At 41.5% G+C, this 27,138-nt stretch overlaps 1 protein-coding gene across 7 annotated transcripts; it reads left to right on the top strand.

The window, feature by feature from the left end:
* Nucleotides 1–1,477: 1,477 nt before the first annotated feature.
* myocd (myocardin) lies at nt 1,478–27,025 on the top strand. Of its 7 annotated transcripts, none has more exons than XM_086304952.1 (13): nt 1,478–1,913; nt 8,165–8,230; nt 14,134–14,289; nt 17,569–17,753; nt 18,626–18,730; nt 19,120–19,463; nt 19,874–20,030; nt 20,128–20,670; nt 21,076–21,579; nt 22,329–22,475; nt 22,828–22,935; nt 23,617–23,674; nt 23,804–27,025. In XM_086304952.1, exons 1-13 carry the CDS (start codon nt 1,859–1,861, stop codon nt 24,415–24,417), a joined length of 3,042 nt encoding a protein of 1,013 aa, XP_086161078.1. In that variant the 5' UTR covers nt 1,478–1,858; the 3' UTR covers nt 24,418–27,025. The 7 variants fall into 7 exon arrangements, with proteins under 7 accessions (XP_086161078.1, XP_086161079.1, XP_086161080.1 ...); XM_086304953.1 differs by having other exon boundaries at nt 23,882–27,025; XM_086304954.1 differs by lacking the exon at nt 22,828–22,935.
* Nucleotides 27,026–27,138: the final 113 nt, after the last annotated feature.

Here is a 27,138-nt window from a genome sequence, read left to right on the forward strand (position 1 = left end):
TGTCTGTTTAGTGTCCACAATTTTCAAATTTTGTGTAGTTGTAGATGATTTAATGTTAGCTGGGTTAACGTCCAGGCCAAAGCAAATGTGAAAATCGGTAAAACTTTATATTACCAGCAGTTGTTATGGGTAATTTTCAAATGTCACAATAATATACTACTATTGTTAGTGCCCGAGGTCAAAGTTCACCTTGAAAAAAATCTGAAAGGAGACAGAGAAAGCTGTACGACACACTTCTTTAAATACTTAAAGTCACAGTGACACCATAAACTTTTGCAGCTGTCATATTCATGCTGTTCAGTCCCTCCCCTACGCTGCTCTGGCAAATCAGTCATCATTACTGGGCATAAAATGTATCGATACTGGTCTGTCTGTGCTTGATTAGCCTAATTAGCACTGTGTGAAGTAATTTGGCTTGAATGTGACTGGAAAGTCATACACTCTGGACTTCAAATCAAAGTGTTTTCACAACTGACATATACAGTATTTTTTAAAGTATAAACGAGTATTCAGTTGAAACCCAGCATTTCAGATGGAGTTGTAGTCAAAGTTGCCACAAACGATTATTTACCAGCTTCCTGAAAATGTTTCACAATAAAAGCCCTGTTAAGAAATGAAGGATTTCTTTCCACTTTCTTGGATTTAAATAGGAAACATTCCTACATATTTTTGTGTTTCCATTGTAGCATTGGTTGTGTGGTGTGGTCAGTGTTTCTGGGCCTAACAGATTGTTGGATAATGGATTTAATTAAGCTAAATTTGTCTTTTATTTACCTACATGTTGGTTTAATGAGGCTGTGTTTGCTGAAAAAATGTAAACATATTTGGAAGAGAATCTCGAGTTATGTTAGACTTCTGTCTTACGAGTCACTCATTTCTTGCCAAACAATTGTTAACCATCACCTTAAAATAAAGTTCAGTGAGGCTTAGTACAAGAACTACTTGCTACTTTCTGCAGTTCAGTCACTGTGAGGAAAATAAATGATAAGTAATCAGGTTTTCAGACAATATCTGTTTAAAGTTTTTAAAAAAATGTGGCAGCCATTAATACTTTTATTTATTGTACATTGTCCACATTGTTTGTTTCCTCTGTGTGTGTAAAGCCCAGTCTGATTATACTGCTACATTTGTATCACAAGTTTATTGAATATTGCTTTTATGCATTCTATTTATTACACAAGAATTGAATACTCCAGTGAAACTTGTTGCCACTCCTGCTTTTCTCGCTTTCTTCCTCCTGGCTGTACTGCTACTTCGTTATCTGCTCCTCTATCTTGATATTTCCCTCCCCATCTAACTCCCCCTCTCTCCTCTCTAATGACAGTCAACAAGGCTGATAGGCTGATATATTTACACTGGTGGCAAGGGAGGAAGAAATCATCAGCCAAACCCTGTCCTGCCCCTGGGCTCTGACAGGCGGGGCTTGGAGGAAACCCTGGCCGCCTAGCCACTCCCAGAGCAGGGCATATCTCTCTCTGCTGTCCCTGGCCCTGCTCAGATCTCACAGCTAGATGGGACCAAAGCTTTCTCAGGCCCACAGACTCACAGACACACTCCCACATCAGCTACCGGGGGGAGAGTGAGCGGAGAAGAGAAAGCAGCAGGCAGAGTGGAAGGCTGCTGCTGGTGGTGTGCACGCTGGCTGAGAGAAAGACAGGAAAGCCAGTGTTTGTTTTGTTTTGGTTTTTTTTTTTTTGCTGTGCCACTTTTCCTCTAGATCTGTTGATGAGCCAGGCTGGGTCAGCTCTGGGTCTCGTCTCAGTGTGGGGTTCAGAGGTCGGGGTCAAAGTGTCACTGCTTCTTGAGTGTGCGTGGCTATTTTGCAACTTTTGAACACTGGAACTGTACTGTAAGCATTATGACTCTTCTGGGCTCTGAACACTCCATACTAATACGAAGCAAGTTTAGATCGGGTAAGTCCAGTGATGACTGAAATGTGACTTTTATTGCTTCTCTGTTCTATCACAACTTATGAACACTTTCTGTGTACAGCTGTGTTTATTCTCAGAAGCCGCACAAACAGTTTGTCTGCCAACAGCATTTGAAAACAATTCTCCGTACGTTGTGTCATTCGTCTGTCTTCGCGGATGAGTTGTGTTGATACTCAGAATGTGCTCCTCAGTAACAGCAGCCGAGTGACAGGTGTGTGTAATACACAGTGCTGGCATGTGATGGCACAAGGAATAGCAGAGCGAGGTCGGCGTGAGTCAGAAAGCTTCCCATCACTCTGTCACAGTATGATGGATTTACAGACGTGATGTCCATCAAACTCCTTGTAAATGACACGAGAGAGAATGATGTTTCAGACAGGTTAGTGCACTTGTTCAGTCCCAGTCACTAACCCTCTGCTGCTGCTGAGGAAAGCCAGTCAGACACTGTCGTTTTCAGGCTTTGATAAAAAGAGATTAGAGGTCAAAGGTTATCTAAATATGGCTGCATTGGAAGCTGCGTGTACCTGAGTATATCAAAGCGGGAGGAAGGGTCTGGACTACAGCACTGACTTAAACTCCTTCTAATACACATCAGATGTTGGGGATTTGTATCCATCTGTCTCCTTCACGTACACAGACTCCTTAATTCCGTCACTTTCTTATTCCCACACGCACTTTCCTTAGTTTGAACATACTTTGTCTAAGCTCGCACGTGTGTGTTTTCAGTGTGTTTGTAGTCTGAGCAACACTGCCACCTCCCTGAGGAAATTGCAACTGATCGTAGCTGTTCAGCTTGTTCTACACTCAAAAAGCAGCTGCTTCAAAGCGGTGGCTGTAGTGGCTCTGGTTGCTACCTCCAGTGTGCCTGTGAGCTGTAATTGCGTTCCAGAAATGGCAGGCTAAATGATGCTTTTCCTTTGATTTGTTTAGAGCACATCAGTAGGGTGGGAAATGACCCCCGGTGCTCTGGGGAGCATGAGAGGCTGGATTCAAAAGCAGCATAAGGCTTTTCATGAAGGTTGCTCAGGGTCTGTGTTGCTCTAACCCTTGTGCTATAGCTTGTTATAATACAACACAGATGTAGAGATATTGTCCTTATGCCAAAGTTTGCTTGATATTACAGTCACAGGAGTTAATGCCGCCTGATAAAAGCGACTGCTTGAGCTCATTTATGAGCGCATGAGTGAAATGTTGTGCGTAAGCGAAGTAAAATTGCCCGTAAATGTCTCTGTGATAACTGCTGATGGCAGGGGGAAGTCGAAGATGATCTGCTGTCAAGGATTTACAGTTTCTTTAACATGAAGTACGTTGACTTACACTACACAGCAATTGTCACTCCTATGCACCATGCTTAAATGACAATCAAACTAATCAAAGCCATGGGAACTGCTACCGCATGGTTGAAGCTAAAAGGAAAGATAAAGATCTCATTTAAGTGCTCCCCACGGAGCGCCGAATCTGAGTGTGTGAGGTACTGACGAGTTCTCATGCTGATTTGATTTAGAGCTCAAATGACCACAGTCCATGCTCTTAAGCTCAAGGCCATTGCATAATATTATGACAGAGACGTCAAATGCAGTGCCACATGTTAACCATATGTAAATCAGCAGTGCATACATGTGCTGTCTTTAATATATAACTATTTCAGACCCATTTTCACTTCTGATCCCAAATGTATAAAACATAAACACGCTGGATGTTTTCAACCTGGATCACCGAGAAAATCGAAATAGTAAAACAGGAAACTTAGTTTGATGTTCTTTTCTGAGCTGGCAAACATTTGATGTGGTATTTGTCACATTTGAAATATGATCTGTGAGTTTATCAGTTAAAAGCAGAATAAGCCTTTCACTCCACCGGTGTCATCTATAAAAAATAAAAAAAATCCATCTGACCCACAGCAAAAAAAAAGAACAAAATAAACAACAACAAAAAAGAAATTATTAACTTAGCTTAAAAAAAACAGGAGGAACCAGCAGTCTGCACTAAATGGATAAGCATACCATGCAGGCAGTCACATGACAAAATTTGTGGGTTTATTCCTTGTTTAGGAAAGTCCGTACTGAAGAAATTATCGCTGTTCTAGAGCCTTCATGAGACTCCTCCAGGCGCTAATTGCAACAGTTATTTTGAAGTATTATTCAATAAGTGATCAGAATAGGCTGTAAGTAAGAATCACTAGTTAAATGATATAAAAAAAAACAACAATTTGCTATAATAACCTACAATAACATTTTAAAAAACACTTTTACTTTTTTGGTAGAAAAAAACACTTTTGCTTCTCTTTTAGTAAATCTCTAATGTTAAATGCTGCACTACACTAGCACTAAATTAGTCTCATCTTGCATTTATAATGCTGTGCTATAACGAACGTGTCACCAGGTAAAATTGCAGCAGAATTCTTGTCTCTTCTGACAAAGTTGGTAATAAGTTACGAAATGAGAGACTACCCCACAACACGCTCTGCTGACGATGATTTGCAGTCTGGCGACACATAAAAGCACTTACCTGTGTTTCTGAACGCAAGTGAGATTTTTTTTCGCCTTCTTCAACATACATCCAAATGTCCTTATTACCCCACTCTTCACTATGACTCACTGTCAATGGAGCCGCTCCAGAAACTGTACCTTAATGGTGGAGCGTTGGCTCTTCTCCACACAGGTCCTGGCTCGCATTCGCAAACCTGACTCCAACTGTCCAAGACCGTAGAAATAAAATATGCCAGTTGTGTTTTAAGGTGGATTTTCACTTTATGCAGAGGTATTAGACTAAAATAAACGTAATACTTCATTTAGGAATACCTGTTTATTACAAGTTATACAGTTACACCCATATATCTGTCGTGAACACATTCCTGATTGCACTAAGGGAAAGTTCAGGAGGATTCATGTAACAAATGCAACCAATGTTGGAGCTTAAGTGTAAAAGTGAGGTGTTATTATTATCTTGTTTTGTTTTTTTGTTCTTTCTTCAGTGCGGTGGCTGTGAGTGTGTGAGGCACAGAACAATAAATCACAGTATCACTCAACTGGCTTGTGCAATTATCAGCACTTCACTGGTGCAAACCAAAGCCAAATGACAATTTATTTGCACTATAAATCTGAAAAATTGGGTTTGTCTGTCCTTTATTGTCAAGAAAGCCCAAGTTAAAACAAGTGTCTTCAGTTTCAAAGTCAACATTCAGAGAGGCGTAGTATGGTTCAGTGATCTGTGATTACATAGCTTGGCTCTGGCCCACTTTCTATAACATGTATACTCTGCAATCAGGACAAGCGAGTCTTTGGTCTCAGCAAAGCTTTTGGGGAGAAAGAGCAGATTACATGGCAGCTGCTGTGCTTTTCCAAGCACAATTATTGATAACCTGTCAGTGAACATAATAAAGAGCAGCTGATGTTTCACCTGGCTTTTTCCAAGAAAATTAGAGACAAAATTTGCACGTACGACCAGATTCAGGCTGTTCAGGCTGATTGTTACGTTAGCCCGGTATCATGACATGATGTTTGGATAGCGCATTGATTTCCGTAAGTCATTTTGTTCATTGTTCATTTTGTTTGTTGTTAATTTTTATGAATACATATAATGCTGTGTTTAAATCAAATTTGTTTATATTTGATCTCTGACAAATGTTTCAGGCGTATAACTCTCTCCTAAAAGTTTCACAGGTTATCTGCTTTTGAAGAGAAAAAATCAAAGAGGAAGTTTCTTCAGCTCACAATAACAGTTATTCTGTCTTTTGTCTGACAATGAAATTATTTTATTTTTTAAAGCCCTTTTTCTAAAGCATATATAGAAGGGGGGATAATTATTTGATCCCTTACTAAATTTGTAAGTTTCCTCACCTACAGTCTTTAATTTTCACGACTGTCATTTTAATCGAGACAGAATATCAACCAAAAATCCAGAAAAAACACAATGCATAAAAATAGCAAGTTACTGAGTGAAATAAGTATTTGATCCCCTACGATCTAGACAGAATTCTGGTTCCCACAGATTGTAATCAGTCTGATCTCAGCGCATTACGTGTATAGATTACACTTGTCACAGAATCAATTTCTTCCATTCTAACCTCTCCACCACCATGGTCAAGACCAAAGAGCTGCCACGTGTCCCTGGACAGGGTCCCTAGACAGGGACACATGGGTGGAATGGGCTACAAGACCATCACCAAGAAGCTTGATGAGATGGTGGCAACTGTTGGAAGAAATATAAAAACATCATCAGTCACCCTCAGTCTGAAGCTCCATGCAGGATCTTGTCTCATGAGGTGAAGCTGCACAGGAGAAGCTTGTTAATAATATGAAGACGGTTGGACCACAGTCACCAAAAAAATACTATTAGTAACACACTACGCCATAATGGGCTGAAATCTTGCAGCGTCTGCAAGGGGCCCCTGCTCAAGAACACGCATGCACAGGCCTGTGAACGCCTAAATGATGCAAAGAAGGCGTGGGAGACAGCGCTGTGGTCAGATGAAACTACAGTCAAGCTCTTTTTTTTTAGCATCAACTGTACCTGCTGTGTTTGGAGGATGAGAGGATAACAGAAAGAACATCATCCCCACAGTCGAGCATGGAGGTGGAAGCATTATGTTCTGGGGCTCTTGTTCTGCTAAGGGTGGAGGACAACTTCAACACATTGAAGGGCCAACCGATGGCCGTGTATCACAAAATCTTAGACAAGAACGTCCTTCCCTCAGCCATAACTCTGATAATGTTCGTGGAGTCTCCAAACCTCAATCCTACCGAAATTCTGTAGAGGGAGCTGAAGCTTTGAGCTGCCGTGCAGCAGCCAAGAAAAAAAAGAGTTTCTATAAAAAGGAGTGGGCCAAAATCCCTCCTCAGCCATGTTTTCCTTGGGGAACAAATACTTTTTTGACTCAAAATACAACGTCCATTTGTAACTTTTATGTCACGTGTTTTTGGTAAATTCTGGCAATGCTATCAGCTACTTGCGTAGGCTACATTTAACTACGAAGATTCATAGCATAAGTATAAATGAATGCTTTAAGGGTTACTGTTACATTACTGGCTTACTGGCAGTGCTAAATTTTAAAACGAAAATGTTGCTTTTACAAGGACTTAGCTACCCTCAGTACTGTTCAACTTAAACTGTTATTTTTAGATTCAAATGAGTGCAAGCTTGTTGAATAAAAAATCATTTAGCTATAGTTACATTCCATCTGTCACCTGGTCTTAAAAAAGAAGAGACAACATTTGCATGCAGGAAAGTGCTCATTTTTCCTTGTCAGAAATTGTATCGGTTACATGTTTTGGTAAGCTTCCAATCGGCAACTAATGCCTTCATTTGCTCTTTGGGATGTCGCGACCGCCAGGTCACGACCCCCTCGCTGTAAACGAAAGCACATGTCAGATGAAGGGAAGGGCCTGATATTACATAATTGAGGTGCTCTCCCATGAGAGACCTGTGATGTGGCGCCTGAGCTCGCTGACACACAGTCAAACTGTTAAGAAAGTTGTTACATGACATCAAAGCTGGAAGGCTGGAAGAAATTCATAAAATGTGTGATTGCAGCCAGAGCTGCGTGAATATAAACCACCTGAGTGAGATAATTAACAATAGGGGAGACAGAAAATGATTAGGACCGTGCAGGGAAAAGGGAACATTTCATACTTATGTGTCGGATCCAGGATCTGACCGGGAGACCTTCAGATAATACTGGGGAGGGAAAACACACACAGACAAAGAAAGAAAGAGAAAGCAACAAAATCACAGACGCACTCAACCAACAGACATTGAGGAGTTTCTATGTTTATGACCTTAAACTCCCACCTAGACTCCCCCCCCACACACACACACATGCAGGGCACAGTGAAACGTGTGCACATGCTGTGGACCACACACTGCAGAGCAGATCTGTTTAAAAGCCAGGAGCTGTGTTTATCATTCCCTACATCCTGCTCACAGAAATATTTGTGAGCAAGCTGCGCTGTTTTGTGTGTGTTTTCTGTATGCATATGTGCACATACGTATGTGTCCATGTGCATCTGTTCAATGACTACAAATTGAATGCTGGTAGCTTTTCATTCCAGCCCACAGACAGAGTAAAACTATGCTAATTCGACTTTAAGTTTCATTCTGAAATACCGATTTAAATGGCTTGTATTCTCAGCCTCTTCCTGCTTTTTCTCTGTCCCTCTCCTGTCTCTCCATACCTCTTTCTCACCTTCGCTCTTTATCTGTCCTCCTCTTCCTCCTCCTACCCCCAACTTTAGTCCTACAGTTAAGACTTCAGCAGAGGAGGACACGAGAGCAGCTGGCAGACCAAGGCATCATGCCTCGTGAGTAACACCTTCCAACATGGAGCTGCTGCACATCCAAACACACACACACACATGTACTTACATGCTTTCAGACTTAAGTGTGAGTCAGACAGTCAGAGGGAAAAAGTGTGAGAAACTCAAGCATGTCAACTTATCACACTTGTCCCAATTAGCAATTAGATACAGAGGTGAAAGGTCAGTTCCCCTGACTGTCTAGCTGTTAAAATAATGTAGGTTTTATCTGTCCGAAAGATAAATGAGTGTTCTGCTTCCATGCAAATACGAGGTTGATAGGTAACTGAATTTTTTACATTCATTTATGTGAGGCACTCCTTTAACATTAGACTTGTTCCATTACCAACAAAAATATTAGTGAGCTTTAAAACTGTTTTTAATTAATTTGGGGGTTTTTTTTCAATAATTTAGAGCAGTGAAAAAACAAATATTGTGTGCTTTGTCCTCGGGTGTGTGGTGGATGGCGCAGTTCACTGTGGGAAATATGAGCAGTTACTGCATTTTTCAAATTTGCCCTAGGTCCCCTTGGCTCAATCAGTATTATTTTGAAAATCCAGGAATGAGGTTGTGAGAAGCACCAACTGCCCGAGTTTCACATGCATCGGATCCTTGAGTCTGACATACTGCTTGACATTTAAAGAGAAAAGGGAAAAAAAATAGTTAGATGTAGGCCTGAAATGAAAACTATAAAAACAGATACCAGCTGTTAGTCAAAAGAGAGACAAAAAGAAAGAGATCCACAGTCTCATGGACAATTTTTCACAGTACATATATGTTACTGATGGACGTGTAACATGAATCCAGCCGTATTAAAGAGAGAAAGCAAAATGAAACAGGCAGCAAAAACACAACAAAGCACATATCTAGATAGTGGAGATGAATAAATCCAGAACCAAGGAAAGCAGGTGGCTTTATGCTACAGAGCAGAGGAGAAAGAGACGGCCAGATAGTGGCTGCAGCCCGAGAACAGGCAGACAAGATTGTAAGTGACCGCCGAGGAATGCTCTTGTGCTGGAAGAGGACATTCGGCCTCAGAAGAAACAGCTTAGGAGGCCAGATTCACAAGAGGTGGCACCTGTTTACAGCCCGGCGCTGAGAGGCATGCCCAAACACAACAACTGAGCGTGCAGGCCGCATTTACAATAAAGAGGCTTTGTGCTTTTAAGAGCACGTAAGTCATAGTGATGAGAACACATAGACCTGACTGTACTGAGCAACCTCTTAAATCTTCACCCTTGCTGCGATTGATGTTCCCTCCTTTTCTTCAGGTCAGCTTAGTGGATGTTTGCAGCTTTTCGGGTTAGCTGTGACTGCCAACACACGCCACGCGAGAGATAAATTTCAAATATTCATGAGAAAGTAGTTTGTTTAGTGTGCGACATTACAACACAGCAGACAGCTACTCATAAAATCGAGATTTTTATCTATTCCTGTTACTTTAAAGCATCTCGTAAGTCATCTCGGGAAACATGGAATTAGTGAGCCATGCAAGCAAGCTGGTTTTGTCCCCCCCTCGATTCCTTGCATGTAGAAACAACAAGGGGACCGGGTGACCTGGACTACAGGCTGGGGATTTGTTGAATGATATGTCTGGCACCGTTCGCCATTTCACAGAGGCTCCAGCCTCAAGATAAACCTCTGGTAAGTGTGCGGGGGAACGGAATCCAGGGGCCCGGCGAGCCCCTATCAGTTTCTAGGAGTCTGTCACAGATAAGGCAGCAACGAGAAACACAATTGGCCAGCAGGGCTCCAAGCACTCTTTTAAAAAAGAAATTTCAATTGGCTGTTTATCTCTTGATTGCAGGCGGTGGTGCAGATCTGAGAGACGTTGCAAGGACTCGTATTTGTGCTGTTTGTCATACACCCACACACTAGATGTCTTATCGTTCTTCAAAACATCATCCGTCCTCCCAAAAAAAAATCCGGCATTTCTGAGGAGGGCACAACGTCCTCCTCCTCCTGCGACTGCCGCTTCTGCTGCTGTCGATGTGATCCCTCAGATGCTGGTTGACTCTGCCTGGCTGTGTTATTCCTGCTCGGGGGAGATGGACACGGCACAGGGTCTGTGTATATATTACCCAGGGAACATCTGGTGTTTATTAGACTATTCAAGAATCCGCCACGGCCTCTCGGGCCCGACTGGCGTGTGGCCTGCATGGGAGCACACACTGTCTGCCTGCTGGCCACAGGTCTGACTTGACACACACATACAATCTAATATTTCCCCATAAAGATAACAGGCCCGTAGCTGCAGGTTTACTGTGCTCTCTGTTGCTTTAAAATGTTCATTTCCACAGCAGAAGGACTTTAATCCTCAGTGGATGGAACCACAAAAGGAATCATTCCAGCTAATGCACCAAACCTCTCTGTGTAGTGTTTACGCATGACAGTCAGCAGTTAAATGTACTGCAGTAGGTTTAAAGAGCACTGTATGTTTAAAAGTGAGCTTCAGACTCACCCGATCATGTTACATTAGACCAGCGCAGTCGCATCAGGCCAAGTTCTAAACAGACGATAACGCCGACGTGACCATGACAGCAGCTGATGCTTCTCCACTCTCTCTCAGAGGAATGGGGCGTGCAGCCACAGCGGATCATCTGTATTACCCACCTCAGTGTTTTTCCTTCTACTCAAATCGAATCTCTTTTTTCTTCTTTTCTGCTCCTTTTCATGCTCCCAACATTGTTTTTGTTTTTTTGTTTTTTTATTTTAACATCCCTTCACCCCCAACCCCCACTGCAGATGAGTCTGGATCTGCCAGAGCTTTCTTCCTGTTAAAAGGGAGTTTTTCCTTCCCACTGTCGCCAAGTGCTTACTCATAAGGGGTCATCTGATTGTGGGAGTTTCTCTGTATTATTGTAGGGTCTTTGCCTTACAATTATACAGAACTGTGTTGTGATTCGGTCCTATACAAATATAATTAAATTGAATTAAATTTACCTTTTTTCCTGTCCCTCCCCTTTTTGAGTTCAGAATTTGTCTGTGTTGAATATTTTTCTTTTTTTTGCTCTTTATGTTCTTCATTTTCTGGAAGTATCAAAACTTCTAACATACAATGATAATCATTCTTAATCTACTTCATTGTCCTCTCTTTTAACATATTTCTTTCTTATTTTCAAGTCAATTCAATTTTATTTATATTTATACAGCGCCAGATCACAACAACAGTCGCCTCAAGACGCTTTATATATTTGTACGGTAGACCGTAGAATAATACATACAGAGAAAAACCCAACAATCATATGACCCTCTATGAGCAAGCACTTTGGCGACAGTGGGAAGGAAAAACTCCCTTTTAACAGGAAGAGACCTCCGGCAGAACCAGGCTCAGGGAGGGGCGGGGCCATCTGCCATGACCAGTTGGGGTGAGAGAAGGAAGACAGGATAAAGACATGCTGTGGAAGAGAGCCAGAGATTTTATTCTCTACCTCCTGATGCTGCTCCTTCCTTCTTTCTGTGTTTTCCTTTCTCATTCATCCTGTTTTAGTAACGTCTGCCTCTTCCTTTTTTTCGTCTTCTTTTGTCAGAGATTGATAGATGTCTATTTTGACTGAGATCTTTAGCATAATATTTGCTTTATCTAAAGTTTAAAAATGCCTAATATTTGAACATTAATCTTGATTTTGATGAAACCCATTTTTCCTCTGAAGCATTACATTTCAGATCCGTTTTTCATCAGACACTAATACTCTCTCTAACTTGTCCAGCACAAAGCTCAGTATCATTCATTTCTTTGTTGGCGCTGGATCCTATGTCATCCCTCTGAAATATCCCACTAAAATTATATTTGACCAAATAAGTGCTGTTGCTCTTTCTTGGACTCAGATAATCAAACTGATCTGGTGCGCTCTCCGCACTGCTTGGTAATCAGTCCTGCAAGTGCTGCGGACAGATTGTAGGCCAAGCCAGGTTAGCTCTGGCCCTGATTATTTATCCAGGATTTAACAGAGATAGATTGTAGAAAGTTGAAAATCTTACCCACTGCAACCCTTTAATTAGAGCCTCTCCATTTATTTTTCTAGTATTCAGACTGTACTAGGAGTAAAAGCAGCTGGACTGATATTACAGCTGATCCAAAATGTAAATATTGATTATTGAAGGATAAAAGAAGTGTGGAGATAGCAGCTGAATGCAGAAGTGTGTAGATTAATAATGATATGATAAAAAAGGGAACAGAGGTTTAAATGGAAGACCATTTTACTCTGGAATTTAATAAACAGATGAGGAAAAAGCCCTGATATCACTTCAAAATTATTGTAGTTTGTTACTTCTAAACATCATCTATAACTTTGGTTACTGTGGGTGTTGTAACGACAACATTCACAATAAGACGAAAAACTAAAGTCTGTATTAACAAAGCATACACAAAGAGTTATTTGCCATATTCTTATAATTACTGACATTATTGATATAATATTTTTAAATATCACAGTTGTCATCCATACGTGGTTATAAAAATACCCCAATCAAGTTACAGGTAAATGTTCTGTAAGGAAAGAAGGAAAAGTGTAGAAATATTATGAGCAGAATCTCTCTGCGTACAGGAAAAGCAGATCTGCTGTTATGAATTCGTGGTGTGCTGCAGGTGCATTCCTAAAATGCAACGTTTTCTTTTTGCTACTGAAAAACAGCCTTGTGACCTTAACTTGTCTTTCAAGTAGGGCAGTGGAAGTGTGCCAGCTTAACCGCCAAGTTGTGCTTTCTCACAGCTTGCTCTTGAGACGCGAAGAAATCATCTGTGTTTATAGTCGTAGAACAGACACCGAACGGTGGAGAGGAGGAGAAGGATTGCATAAAAATGCAGACACAGAGCCCACGCTCATTAATTGCAGGACATTATCCCACTTATAGATCACCAGTGACACTGTCAGTTACCTGAATCCTCTAAGAAATGACCGCAGTAACGGTGTATTGAAGGATCGGGTTATATGGTTTGTTTTTAAATGAATTTCAACATTAGTTCAGAATTGTTTGAAAGTTATATCTGGAAGATGCTCAAAATTGTTACTGCATACTTATCAGAGATCTTTTCATGTTAGCATGTAGTATCAGGGTAAGGTGGAGCCATTATTAACTAGCTTATGGAGTCATTATACACTGATCAGGCATACCATAATTCGCTCTGACAGGTGAAGTAAATAACATTTTGATGATCTCTTTATCATGGCGCCTGTTACTGGGGTGGATATATTAGGGAGCGAGTGAACATTTTGTCCTCAAAGTTGATTGGTTAGAAGCAGGAAAAATGTACAAGTGTATGGATTTGAGTGTGTCTGAGAAGGAACGAATTGTGACGGCTAGACGACTGGGTCAGAGCATCTCCTGTGGGAGGCTCCCAGTCTGGAGTGTGCATTGATTAGCTGAACACCAGGATGCACTATGGGAAGAAGGGAAGCCAGCGGACGCAGTGTGATGCTTTGGAAAATGTCCTGCTGGGAAAACTTTGGTAATTCGCCCTGCCACAAAGCAAAATGGTTTGAGGAGCACAAGTTTGAGTTGACTTGACCTCCAAATTCTGTTGCTAACAACTTGGTACCAGATACCACAGCACACCTTCAGGGGTCTAGTGGAGTCCATGCCTCAATAGGTCAGGGCTGTTTTACCAGGCTAAGGCAGACCGGGCAATATTACGCAGGTGGTCATAATGTTATGCATGATCGGTGTAAGTTATTCTGGACAACATAGACCATCTAAATCTTTAAAAGTAATAAGAGTCACTGTCAAACAAATGGATTAAGGATCTTTGTGATCACGGCTAAAGTGCATTATATCAAAGTATACTTTCAACTGCAAACATAAAAATATACTTTTAAGCATGTACTTCATTACTCTCCACTCCTTTAGTGTAGTGTTTCCCTGGTGTGTCCCATGTCGTTGATGTTGTGGTCCTGCTCTGTGTTATCCAGACCCGGCCTCAGGCGGCTCCAATCTGGAAGCCCAGCTGAGGCTAAAGCGAGCCCAGCTCGCCGAGGACTTGAATAAGAAGTTGGCTCTCAGGCCAGGGCCCATGGAGCTGGTGCAAAAGAATATCATTCCCCTAGACTCTGCCATCACGATGACAGGTATCAGTGGAGAGACGCCGCCACGTGGTGTAACCCGACTTTAACACCCGCTGCGCCTTAGCCTGTGCGTTTATATGCTTGTGTGTTTGGAACTAAAGTTTAGGTGTAGAGTTTGTTTTGTGTAAAAGGGCCCTTCTAACTGACAGACTGTGTGTACTCATTAATGAGGCAGACTGTAAGCTACTCAAACGAGCATTGTACTTGAGTGGACTGCACTGCTACGTCGGTCACATCGTTTAGTCTTCTAACAGGAGAAACGGATTATTCCAAATGATAAGACCTTCAAAGGGTCTGCACAGATCAGAGTCTTCAATGCATCACAACCCCTTTTGTTTTTCTCTCGTGCTGGAGAGTCATGTGCTAAAGTCAAGTTTATAGGTATGAGCAATGATATTTCTCTTTATTTTAACCTGGTCTATTTTTGCATATGTGAACCACGCTAATGTTGCACTCTCCAGCAAAGTCTATTTTGGGAAAATATTACAGTGTTTCAGGAAACACAGGAATTTTAGAGGAATTGTTTTAAACACTAAAATTACTAAAACTATTAATTACTATCACTATTCCTTATTTCTATTAATAAAACACTGGTATTACCACAAAATATGAGGGATATAAACCATCTGAACAAGCATTTTTCACAACCTGCCCATGTGTTCTTGTTTATCTTTCTGATCAGTCAAGCTTTGTAAGGCATATCAAAATGCATTATTCAAGTCAAAATTTGAATTCTGGTCTTGATTAGTGGACCACCTATGCATCAAAGTATTCTTCTTTGTACATTAAATTTGAATGCCTTAACAGGGATGAGGGCTGTTAAAATGAACATTTGTGTTTGTAGCCAGAAAGAAAGAAAGAAAATCCATGTTAAAAAAAAAAAAAAAGGTGCTTAGCAATCAGCATTTACAAATGTCTATTATGGACTCAAGTGTTTGAGGAGTGCTCTTCGGTGCATCGTGTATGCTTAAACAAAGATTTAGCACTGCGTGAAGCGCAGGGCCGGAGCTGTCCCACCACGCCGCTCACATCTCACACTGTTTGGGTCCAACATGTTACTCACTCTCTCTGTTCTTAGCAGTGCAGCGAGTTTTCTTTCGACTCTGCTGTTTTAGCGGTTTTATGTTTGCCTCCTTAAGCTTCCAGTAAACATGTTGCACAAAGGAGCCGGCAGGCTGCGGTCAGCTGGTTTATAATACCTCTGCCGGAGAAGGGGATCTCCGTTTATCGAGATGAACAGCAGCTGTATTTGGGTCCACCCTTTTTCTTTAGAAGTCTGCGATGTGTGTGCGTGTAGAGTGCATCCTTTGCCACATGTGTGGGCGTACCTGCCTGTATGTTTGGACCTATCTGCTCATCCTCCCCCCCCCCCACCCCCCTCTTTTGTCTGTGCTCTGACTGGCTCCAATCAGCCACCTACAAAACTACGTGACAGGACCAGGCTGTTGTGACCCCCACCCCGCCCCCTTTGCCTGCAGCATTAACCCCTCACCTTAAAGCTCTATATCTCCCTACATAACACTCCCAGTGATTGTTTCAACCTCTGTCCGGTAATTTTGGAAACTGCCTGACCCGCCATAGCTTGTAAACCAGCCATGTGAAAAGAGGAAGCGTACGTGGCGTGCAGATTTCCTGTAATTCTGCCAACTCAATCTCCCGGTGACAACAAATTATCTTAAAGAGTCCTGGACTGTGCAGCAGAGCGAAAATGCACCGAGTAAATTCACACACAGACCGTGTTGGTGTTTTTCCCTACAGACTTAAACATGAACAGGTGGGAGGAAATGGCATTTAGGACAATGCTATTTACTAAGCTGTGCAGTAAGCTCGCCGAGTGTGTGTTTGTGTGTACTGCAAGGTCATAGAGTTGCACAGAATGGACCTGGTACTGTGATGGAAACCAGAATCTGTTCCTGGTTGTCACATGTTTGGATACAAAAAGAGAATCTTATACCTCTCAGCGCGCACACACACACACACACACACACACACACACACACACACACACACACACACACACACACTCCAGCCTTTACCACCTCCTTCCCTGGCTCTGTCCCTTCAGCTCCATTAGATAGTTGCTCTTAACTACCCCAATCAAAGCTGAGTTCCCTATCGGGCCAGCCAATCAGGAGCGTTCTAGAGGTAAAGTGGTTGTGTGAGTGTCTTACCCACACAGCGTAACACCTCCGAGCTGAGTGCTGTACTAGGTGTGAGTGACAGGCAGTGTGTGAATACCTCTGCTCACATACATTGTGTGCAGCATGCAGTATGCATCCAATCAGCCAAGGAGCAGGTAAAAAAAATGTTTCACAAAAACAGATGTGAAAAGGGTCCAGTGGTTTGTGGATTGAATGAAATGTTTTCTTGAAATGGTGTTCAAGGCGCTTTGGACAAATTCTGCTGTCATTTGGTTTGTGGGACAAAGGTCTTACCCTATCAGCAGCACGTGTAACTAAAGCCTGGTGTATTTAAAACTACAGAGCACAGAATGATTGAACCTCCACAGATACAGTGCTGGAGTAACATAACAGCGTGTTAAACTGAGAACCGTTTCCACTAAAACAACAGGTTGAGGTTGAACACAATAGTCTTGCGACTGGTCATTTGCTGTTTTAGACTGCAGATGAAGTAGTTTGGTGGTAAAGTCTGACTGTCAGCCGGCTGGAGGCAGCAGTACTGATTGGCTGTTTCAATAACTGTAATATCCAGGCTATAAAAAACTGGAAGGAACATATTGAAGCATGCTCGGTTATTAAAATGTGCTCTTAGTGTCTTGAATCATAGGTCTTGTGATAATTGTATATCGATGATGACTGTGACAGTTTATACTTGCTTTGCTTTTAGTTCTGGTTAGATTTTGCACTTTAGTTTAATTCACCTATCTACATTTTTCCAAATTTTCTTCACAGATTGTACTAATGTTATGTGGAATTTTTTTGAGCATAGTAATATTGTAACAGCCCTGATGTGTGTCTCAGTATGCAAATGAGTTAGATGGTACATCTCATGTCAATTGTAGCAATGCTGCTAGACACTGTTAGGTTAGGTGATCTTTAAAGTTTCTATGTGGATCATTTCCTTTAGGCTGTAGTCACACTGTGCAGATTTCTGTTATGTCTGATAACAACGCACGCCTGGCAGATTGAAGACGATCCGAATGCATTCTGTGTGCACTTACAGTTTTTGTTTTGTTTTGTTTCTAGGTGTAAAAGGGGTCTAGGCTGATAGATATTACATCGCTGACACCCCCACGTATCTCTGTTTTTGTTCTTCTTGCAGTAAACCATGGTAAGCTCCCTAAGCAAGAGGACTCCTATGCATTTGAGGAGGACAGCAGCAGCGAGAGTCTGTCTCCAGAGCAGCACCACAGTGATGAGTCGCAGGGTTCGGCCTGCCCTTCATCTGAGGCTGTCGGCAGTACGGCCTCCTCCTCGTCCTCACCTGCCCTCACCAGCGAACGACAGGTCAAAAAAAACACACAAACACGCCTCCTCTCCTCTCCTTTGTTCTATCCATTTCTTTCACTCAAGCTCCCACACTGAGCAGCTATGATTACCACCAGTTTATTTCTGCTGCCCTCCTGTGGTAGCAGAGTGAGCTGCACATCCTCTGTTTTCCACTGTTGGACTGAGTTGACATAGGCAGGTGTCACATTCCTGCATGCTGAGCCATGCTGGCGGCACAGCTGCCTTTATATGCTTGCTGCTTACCTTTCACTCACGGTGACCTCATTCCAACGGTCACCAACAGAAACGGTCCCTCAACTGAAATTTGTGCCAGAACACAATTGTTTATATCTCTTAGACCTCTGCCTCTTAAATGTTCCAACTGAATCATCATCCCTCTGTGCGTCATGTCAGTCCCAAAGGTTTGTTTAAAGCTTTTTGGAATACTTTTGCGGAGGAAACATCAATACATGAGCATTTTAGGGATAATTATTCTATTTGGATTATAAACTGTCATTTCCAAAAGAAGAAATGAGAAGAAAACAGATACAGTCAGAGCAAAATGCATGAAATCTAAGGCAACAATAGCAAAAAAGTTGCCAAAGACTATAAAATAGCTGCGTAAATACAGTCGTTCACTTTTATTACATCCTGCCATGTGCTTGTTTAGTATTGTTTGGAACCAGATGTCTGTCAGTAGAGTGGATACGATAAAACAACTCCAAGGTTAAACCTCTTTGAGTGAAACTGAGCTCAACAGACCAGTTTATCAAATGAAGCGAGAAGAAAACTATTCTTTACGTCTAAACTGAAACACTTTATACTTTAGTAATTATTTCTTTAACTTCAGCATGGAAAAGTAAATGTACTTTGTTTTTATTTGTGGATAGGGTGGTGTAAGCAGAGACCCCCCTGATCAAAGCCAGGATGAGGGGCTTTCTGGTGCTAACAACAGCCAGACTACTCCCCCAATACCTGTTCCTGCTATCGTCAAGGTCAGTTTGTCATTAAACTCACTATCATCTGCCACCTGGCTGTAGCTCAGGTGGCAGAGCAGATCAGCCACTAACCATAAGGTTGGTGGTTCGATCCCAGCCTGGAGCAGCCTGGGATCGAACTTGGGCAAGATACTAACCCAATGTTTGCCTACTGGTGGTGGTTAGAGGGCCCGGTGGCGCCAGTGTCCGGCAGCCTCGCCTCTGTCAGTGCGCCCCAGGGCAGCTGTGGCTACAATGTAGCTTGCCATCACCAATGGGTGAATGACTGCTTTGGGGTCCTTAGGGACTAAGTAAAGCGCTATACAAATGCAGGCCATTTACATTCTTAACTTTAACAAATGAATTTCTAACCCTAACTCAGACTTTCTCGTCCTCTCTACCACCAGTCTAAATCTTCCGACAAGAACCGTCACAAGAAGCCCAAAGATGTGAAGCCTAAAGTCAAAAAGCTCAAGTACCACCAGTACATTCCTCCAGACCAGAAGGCAGAGAAGTCCCCTCCACCCATGGATTCGGCCTACGCCCGACTCCTCCAGCAGCAGCAGCTCTTCCTGCAGCTGCAGATTCTCAGCCAGCAGAAACACACTCATGCGCAATCGCAGACACAGCAGTCGCAACATCCGCATACCCACACTCCGCAGACGCAGGCCCAAGCCCAGTCTCAGGCTCAGGCTCAGCAGAGGCAGCCCACTTTCAGCTATCAACCCCACACACCAGCTCACACCCAGAAGTAAGTAGAGAACATATCTGACGAAATCTCCTCAAATTATCTACTGCAAACTTGTGTAGGGGGGGGGGTTAATAAAAGTAATGCTACATCTTACTCTTAAGTGTGATCCAAAACAGTAAATAGCACAAAAAACATGAACTGAAAGACTTTAAAATGATGTAGATTAGGGAAGAAATCTGGGATCTGATTACTTTCTGTAGGTTTGAGCCATGGTTAATGTCAGAACAATAATAAACTCCTTACATCTGCATCAGTAAATATGAGATCCAGTTTTTAATTTACCATCTTACATACTGCAGACCCATGTAACATGTGGTGCACCCACCAATGTAAGCAGTCAGAATGTTTTGGCTCATCAATATATATATATATTTACTTTTGGGTAATCTTCTTCAATTGCTCCATTCCAGAGGAGTCAGTGAGCAACTATCGGCTTGTAGTTCCAGTGCCCCGTCGAGCACAGCCAACAGTAACTCATCCTCTCCAGTCAAGAACACATTCCCCAACCAAAGCAACATCGCACAAGTCAAACCTGGGCCCCTGCCATCTAATCTGGATGACCTAAAAGTAGGTGATACTAGAGAGGAACATTCTGACAATCTTCTCTCCTTAACATACATATGTAATCCTTTTTATTCTCCTTTTTTTTCTTTTGCCCTGCAAGGTTTCAGAGCTGAGGCAGCACCTGCGTATTCGTGGCATGCCTGTCTCAGGCACCAAGACTGCCCTCATCGAGCGACTCCGGCCCTTCAAAGACTCCAACACCGGCTCCTCGCCCTCGGGATCCTCTGATATCACCACCATGACCTTTCCTGTCACACCCACAGGGTCCTTGTCCTCCTACCAGTCCCCATCCTCCTCCAGTGCTCTGTCCCAGGGAGGCTATTACCAGTACCCCAGCACCTCCTCCACCCCACCCATCTCGCCGGCCTCCTCTGAGCTGTCCCTCAGCGGTTCACTCCCCGACAGCTTCAGCGATGTGCCCATGTCTTCGCCAACACAGTTTGCCCTTCATCCATCTCCTGCCCAGCTCGGCGTGGAGGATGGCTTTGGGGGAGGAGGAGGTGGCAGCATGGGTGGGGCAGGTCAGAGGATGGGGGAGGTTGGTGGTATGGATGGTGTAGAAGCCGAAAAAGACAAGATGCTGGTGGAAAAGCAGAAGGTGATCGAGGAGCTGACGTGGAAATTGCACCAGGAGCAGAGACAGGTGATGATCTGTTTCTGCTTCCTAACACTTCATGGTGGATCTTAAGAGAATGAAGGCATTTCACCTCTCATCCGAGGTTCCTCAGGTCTAAAACCAAAAGCTGGACCCATGACTTTTTTCACAACTTGGGCCATGTGATTACACACTAATTAATAGGTCAGTGCTTCTTGAATGAGAGGTGAAAAGTCTGCTTTTTTTCAAGCTCTTAAACCTACCACTACATGCTTTGCTAGTCAACAGGTGGATGTAAAGTAGAGATGTTAAGAAGGCTAATTTTCATTTATCAAGTCTATGTCATAGGCAGCCATGAAACTGCAGCATCTAATACTAATGCAACAATCAATCATGTTATTATTTATAAAGTATTGAGTTGTAAATTGAATGCTCTGTGATCATGCTTATTAGGTTGAAGAGCTAAAGATGCAACTCCACAAGAGAAAACGTTGCTATGGAGCAACACAGGATACGGTCCCTCCTGCATCTCATCCTCCCATGCACCACCAGCAGCACCAGACACCAGCCATGATGGGGCAGCATTTTTTTGGGGTGACTATCAAGCAGGAGCCTTTGTCTTTGTCCTCCAGCTGCCCTCTGTCCTCCCCTAAACAGCCTAAGTGCCCTCCTGGTAGCTGCAGAGAGGATATGGGACACTGCGGTTCCTCCATTACCAACATGGGGGTCCCCGGGGGACCACAGTGTATGGATACAGGCCCTGCCTCTGGCAGCCCCACCGCTATGTCCACCTTCCTCAGCCCACAGTGCTCACCGCAAGACTCTCCTATCAGAAAATCTTCCAGCAGCCCACAGCCTTCATCTCCTAACAACCCCTACCTGCTGTCTCCTCAACTGGGGAGGGATGGCTGTAGTCACCCCCACACCCAGGGAAACAACAGAGCATGCAACATGCAGGTATGATGCCTTTATATTTAGAATGACCATTTTACTGACTTCTATTAGATAATATAATTAAAACAAGAAGCAGTATTTACTTTTAAGGGAATAGTATTGTATTTTATATATATTTATTTAGTTTTCTTTGTTCTCTTCTAATGTACTTTGAGATGTTTACCTTGAAGACCATGGTGGATTTGAGACAATAATTTAACCAATGTTTTAACATGACCCCACTTTACACCCCTACGAAGTTTTATCAAACTATCCTGTTTAGAGACAGAAAGAATGATATGGACGCAAACAAACGCTACCAAAAACATAACCTAATCAAGGTTTGTTTAGCTTTATATTGCTATTTCTTTATTTTCTATGGATATTCTGATTTTTATTGTGATTTCTTTTAGCATTTATATATTCCTGTATTTGCTGTCATGAGATCACCAAAATCATTAGGCATCATCATCATCAGTGGGCTGCATAAGTAAATGTATATTATAGTATAAAAGTTAAAGAAAACCGACATAATACTTATCTACATTTTTAAATGTGGGCAGCCACCAACTAGCACAGAAACATATGTAACTAGCATTAGCTTTTACAATTTCCCATCATCTGCATCTCTGAAAACATGTTCAAAACAGTATATGTAAATATTTATTTCATATACAAAATATGCTCTCTTTAGTTTAGGTGGGTTTTTTTTAGTCTTTTCTTCTTTTGTTGATTTCTAACGTGTTTGGGGCATTTTATTTTTGGCTAACTAGATGCAGCAAAAGAGTGGCGGTCCGCCTATAAACTGCTCCTATCCTTCCGACCAAAGAGGTCTTCAGGGAGTCTATCCCAGCTCAGCTGACTGTGGCCTCAACAACAGCAGCCCTGCTAAGGCTGAGAGCCAGAACATGCAACCAAAGGTAATTTTCTATCCACATGACCAGCATTTTACAGCATCGTCACATCAGCATCATTTACTTCAGCTGAATCATCTCACATGTATGTTACTGTTTTCCTTTCTTCTCTCCATTTGTGGCCTGTCTCTGTGTATTATTGTCTTTTGTTGTGAAGTTCATTTTGTCATAACTTCATATCAGTTTTCATCATATATTCCTTGACATGTCAGTGACATTTCCTTTACAAGACGACAACGCCAAATCATTTTTTAGAGTAAACTTTTCACTGTGATGAGATTTTTTAAACGTGAGGGCCTAATTTGGGTAAATCCCCCTATAATATACTAATATCACTTTTCACCTATTTCCCATATAGATGTCAGTTTTGCCAAAGTGCCAGGTCCCTCCCCCTGCCTTCAGTAGCTCAGATTCAGATGCATCTGACTTAAGACAGCCCCCATGCTATGAGGATGCAGTCAAACAGGTAAACTCAAATCCATGATAAAATTCAGTAGAGATGGCTGGCCAGAAATTTATTTGACCTTTTTTTGGCGTTGCTCTCATTCCACTCTTCCTCCTGTGGTCTGTCTTGTTTTTTCTTTCTTCTATTTTTATCTGTGTTGTAGTTTTTGTTTTCATCCATCGCTTTGTTCACTGCACTTTTATAGCTATTATGACAACAGCGTTATAGTGATTTTATTTTTAACCATCGTAATTATGTAAAAATTTGTTACAGTTGACAAAATATTTTATTCATTATATTAAACTGTAAAAAAAATGCCTACAGTGTTGTGAAATGTATTGTTTTGTTTGCACATAAAAGGGATTTTCCCCCTTAGACATAAAAGTGAATAATTAATAATTATTAGAACACTTGTTGTAGCTCTACATTTTTGACTATGAGCAAAACTAAATTTCTGTTACCTTCTTAATTTTGCCAGCAAAGCAAAATAAAGCACATCTAAATTTTTTAAAGCCAATTAAAATATTTCTGTTTCTCTGAAACAAGCAAAAAAAACCTCTATCTTTTAAAGCTAGTAAAAGGGGCCAAGTCCCGTTTTAGGAGCTAGAAAGTTTTAAAAAAAAATCAACAAATTCAATTCAGTTTTTTAAGTGTTTAAAATTTCAGCTGATAAAAGGAATGCACTTTTTGTTACTGTTACAGCAACTGACCCGAAGTCAGCAGATGGATGAGCTTTTGGATGTGCTCATAGAGAGTGGAGGTAAGGATTCATTCTATAGATCCTATTGGCTGAAGACGAAAGCATTTGAAATCACTACCCGTTGTTCACAGTCTTACCTGACACATTGAACCTGCTGTGACCCTCCCTCCTCTCCTCTTTCTCTTCAAGAGATGCCAGCTAACGCCAGAGAAGAGAGGGAGAGGTCCTCTGTAACCAAAGTTATGCCTCACATTACTGTGTCCCCAGGGTGTCCCGGCCTCCTCATCCCGTGGTTTCACCGACATTACGAGCACCTCTCCCCCAACCAGCTCCCTTACGACCACGCAGCCAATCACGTCACCGAGAGCCACCCAGACACTCTGCTTGGCAGTCCCGTCGGCCGCGGAGGGGAGGTACCTCTTCTTAAAATGGCAGCAGAGGATGGGGGCCAGGAAGATGAAGGGAAGCGAGAGGTTGATCGGTACAGCAGCCCTCAGAATCATCATCACTCTCATCATCCACAACAGGACAAACTTCTGAGCAACCGAGATCTGATGGACACGTCTCTCTCGGCCATCGGCAGTAAGGCATCCGCCAACCCCGAGGTGCAGGGAATGGTCAGCATGACCTTTAGTGAGACGGCTTGGGAGACAATGGAATGGCTCGACCTGACACCACCCAGTTCTGCCACTGCCTTCAGCATTGCTCCACCCAGTGCACCAAGCATTTTTAATGCCGAGTTCCTGGATGTAACAGACATTAATTTGAACTCTGCCACAGACCTTCACCTGGAGCACTGGTAAAAACAACACTGTCCCTAAAGTGCTGGTTAGCAGCATACCAGCCATCGAACTCAAGACACCAGCTTGCAACTAGCTGCACGGACTTCTGATATTAGCTATGACAATACCAAAGACCTATTTAATTCTGTTCTTAACAGCTTTAAATGTTCACGTGTTGCTCCTTGCTATGATCCAGTGGAATGTATAACCATTAGCAGATATGCAAAAGCTGAAATCTAAGCCAGAAAATTGAACAACTGTCATATCCCAACCTTTCCACTTCACTGAAATGTGGTTCTTATGTTGTCGTCATACTCAAAAACTAAAGCCCTTGTGCTTTTTGGCATGATCTTGATGTGCACAACTACCAAGTACTTATGACAGCGGACATAGTGTCAGAAGAAACGTTAATGTAACTTAAAAACCTGATTACAGTACTTTACGCCAACATTTAATACAGTATCAGTGCTTTGACTTGAAGACACAGTTTGACTTTCATTGTGTACTTTGAGTTATATATTTGTACTGGAAAAAAACCCCAGAGAGGACTTAACAGGTGAATTGGATTGCTTAGTAATGGCCATACTGTAAATATCAAAACTGACAGAGATAAGTTGCCGTCTACATATTATGTCAGAGGTGTGGAAGAACATACAAACAACAAATCAAATGCTTTCTGTAATCACTTCATTATTTGATGTAAATATGATTTTTTTTAATTCACTGTGCACCTCTAGCTTAATAAACACTTGTCACAGTTTGCTTGAGCTTAGTATATGTGTATAGGTTAGGTCATTTGAAGGAATCTTTTTGTACTTATTTGTTTTCCACTATTATCCACAGGATGACACCTTTAAAAGAATTATCTTATCAGTTTATATCAGCAGCCAAATGCTGCCTTATTTGCAAAAGCTTTTTATTCCCAAATTTTAATATCAAATGACTGCTCCCCTGGAAGTTGTTGACTGATGTGATTTAGATGGCTCCACCCATGTAAAGCTCACATCTAGTTTTTTCTCTCTCTTTTTTGGTCATTAAAATGCCAGCATTTCTGTTCCCATTTACATTTATTTATTTTGTGCTTTTGTATTTATAGTTGATCCTGTATTTATACATTCCTTTAAAACAGATTGGGGCTCTATATGATGTATGAAAAAAGTACCATTATCGATCACTGACATTTCTTCATTATTAGTTCTCTTAAGAATGTGATACAAAGTAAAAGAACCACTTTGAAAAGCCATGTTTTCCTAACTTACTTTAAAAAAAAAAAAAAAGATTTGTAATTGACAATTCTTAGCACTTAATAGGATGATGTAATATAATCAAATTTTTACTGTGAATACTGGATATTAATAAAGAATAGACTTTCACAAAAGCCAGCCGAGATAAACCTATTATGCACAGTAGTTATAGGTGAGAATGACAAACTCAGAACCAAATAAGGTTTTAGTTTTGATTAGTAAATGCATTTTTATGCACCTAAAAACTTAGATTAAAAATTAATAAATAAGTATAATTTCTTGCATACCTCCTTTATATCTGTCCGCTGACTGTAAAGCTACGGCTAGCAGTTTGTTAGCCTAAATTGCATAAAGACTGACAGATGGGGACAGACCGAAGTGGCTTTGTCTTCAAATCACAGAATCAGCCTACCAGCACTTCTGTTTTATGTTCCTAGTTACATCTGTTCATTCATTCTCAAAAGACCCAGTAAGCTTCATTCATTGTTCACAGTACTCACCGTCTTTTCCAAATTAGCATTATCTTAGCTAGCTCATTGGTCATTAACTTGAAAATATGATATTAACTTTACTCCACATAAACTTGTTCTATTTAATGTGAGTATTAGACATAATACAAGTTTTATTAGCAAAATGCTAAAATAAAGTACTTTTTTCATGCAGTAAAATTAATACTAGCAGAACTAGCAGTCTAGATTTTGTTTGTATGTTTTTTTTCCCACTCAGAACACCCGAGGAGACAGAAAACTTTACTAATATGTATTTTCTCTTCATTCATGTTCTATGCTTGAGCAAATTTTTAACGGCAGTCCGCTTGCTTTTACACTTGAACCAGAAGTGCTGGTAGGCGTTAGCTACATAAAGTGTTTCTACCTTATTCCAGTCTTTATGCTAACATTACCACCTAGCTATTTTACAGACAGATGTAAATGGTTTTGATCTTAGAAAGATGTATGTCATTTCCAGTAATATAAAATTATGACTTCAGTTCCTTGGCTAATAAACCTCGTCCAATTATTCGTGTCCTCTGTAACCATGGTTCTCATGTCATGTTGACCAAATTGTTGTTTTTTGTTTTGTTTTTTTGTTTGTTTGTTTGTTAAAATGAAGTGTTGCACTTGAGTGGCTTCTCTGGTTACATGTTAGCTATTACCCAGCTTCAGTATATGTCAAAGCTAATACTTTATTTCCTGTCTTCTGTTGTCAGAACAATTACTGTCCTTTTAATTATTTTTGACAAATTTTTTAATAATTTTCCCTAATTAAGAGAAAAGTAATCTGACAGAAGCTTCCATGTTGCTTGGCCACTGACTTGCCCAAGTCCCTGTATACTACAAAAAAAGACAGCAATAAACTTATCACTTATCAAAATTATTTTGGCAGTTTTTTTTCGTGTCTAAATTACAAGAAACACACAATACAGGTTTCCAATCTTTTCCGTGGGAACTTTATTTGTAACGATCAATGAAGATACAATATAATATTCATTGCCCTTAAT

The sequence above is a fragment of the Aulonocara sp. 'chitande type north' Nkhata Bay genome, linkage group LG8, assembly GCF_057382095.1.
Source record: "Aulonocara sp. 'chitande type north' Nkhata Bay isolate Kocher_YH1m ecotype deep benthic linkage group LG8, A_spYH_male_GT1.1, whole genome shotgun sequence".
In the NCBI taxonomy this organism is placed as follows: domain Eukaryota; kingdom Metazoa; phylum Chordata; class Actinopteri; order Cichliformes; family Cichlidae; genus Aulonocara; species Aulonocara sp. 'chitande type north' Nkhata Bay.

Bases quoted from the DNA above. Each gene is read 5' to 3' on its own strand.
- myocd (XM_086304952.1), top strand. From the start codon at position 1,859: ATGACTCTTCTGGGCTCTGAACACTCCATACTAATACGAAGCAAGTTT. The intron at 17,754-18,625 runs GTCAAAAAAAAC...ATTTGTGGATAG, and splicing joins CCCTCACCAGCGAACGACAG to GGTGGTGTAAGCAGAGACCC. The intron at 22,476-22,827 runs GTAATTTTCTAT...TTTCCCATATAG, and splicing joins GCCAGAACATGCAACCAAAG to ATGTCAGTTTTGCCAAAGTG.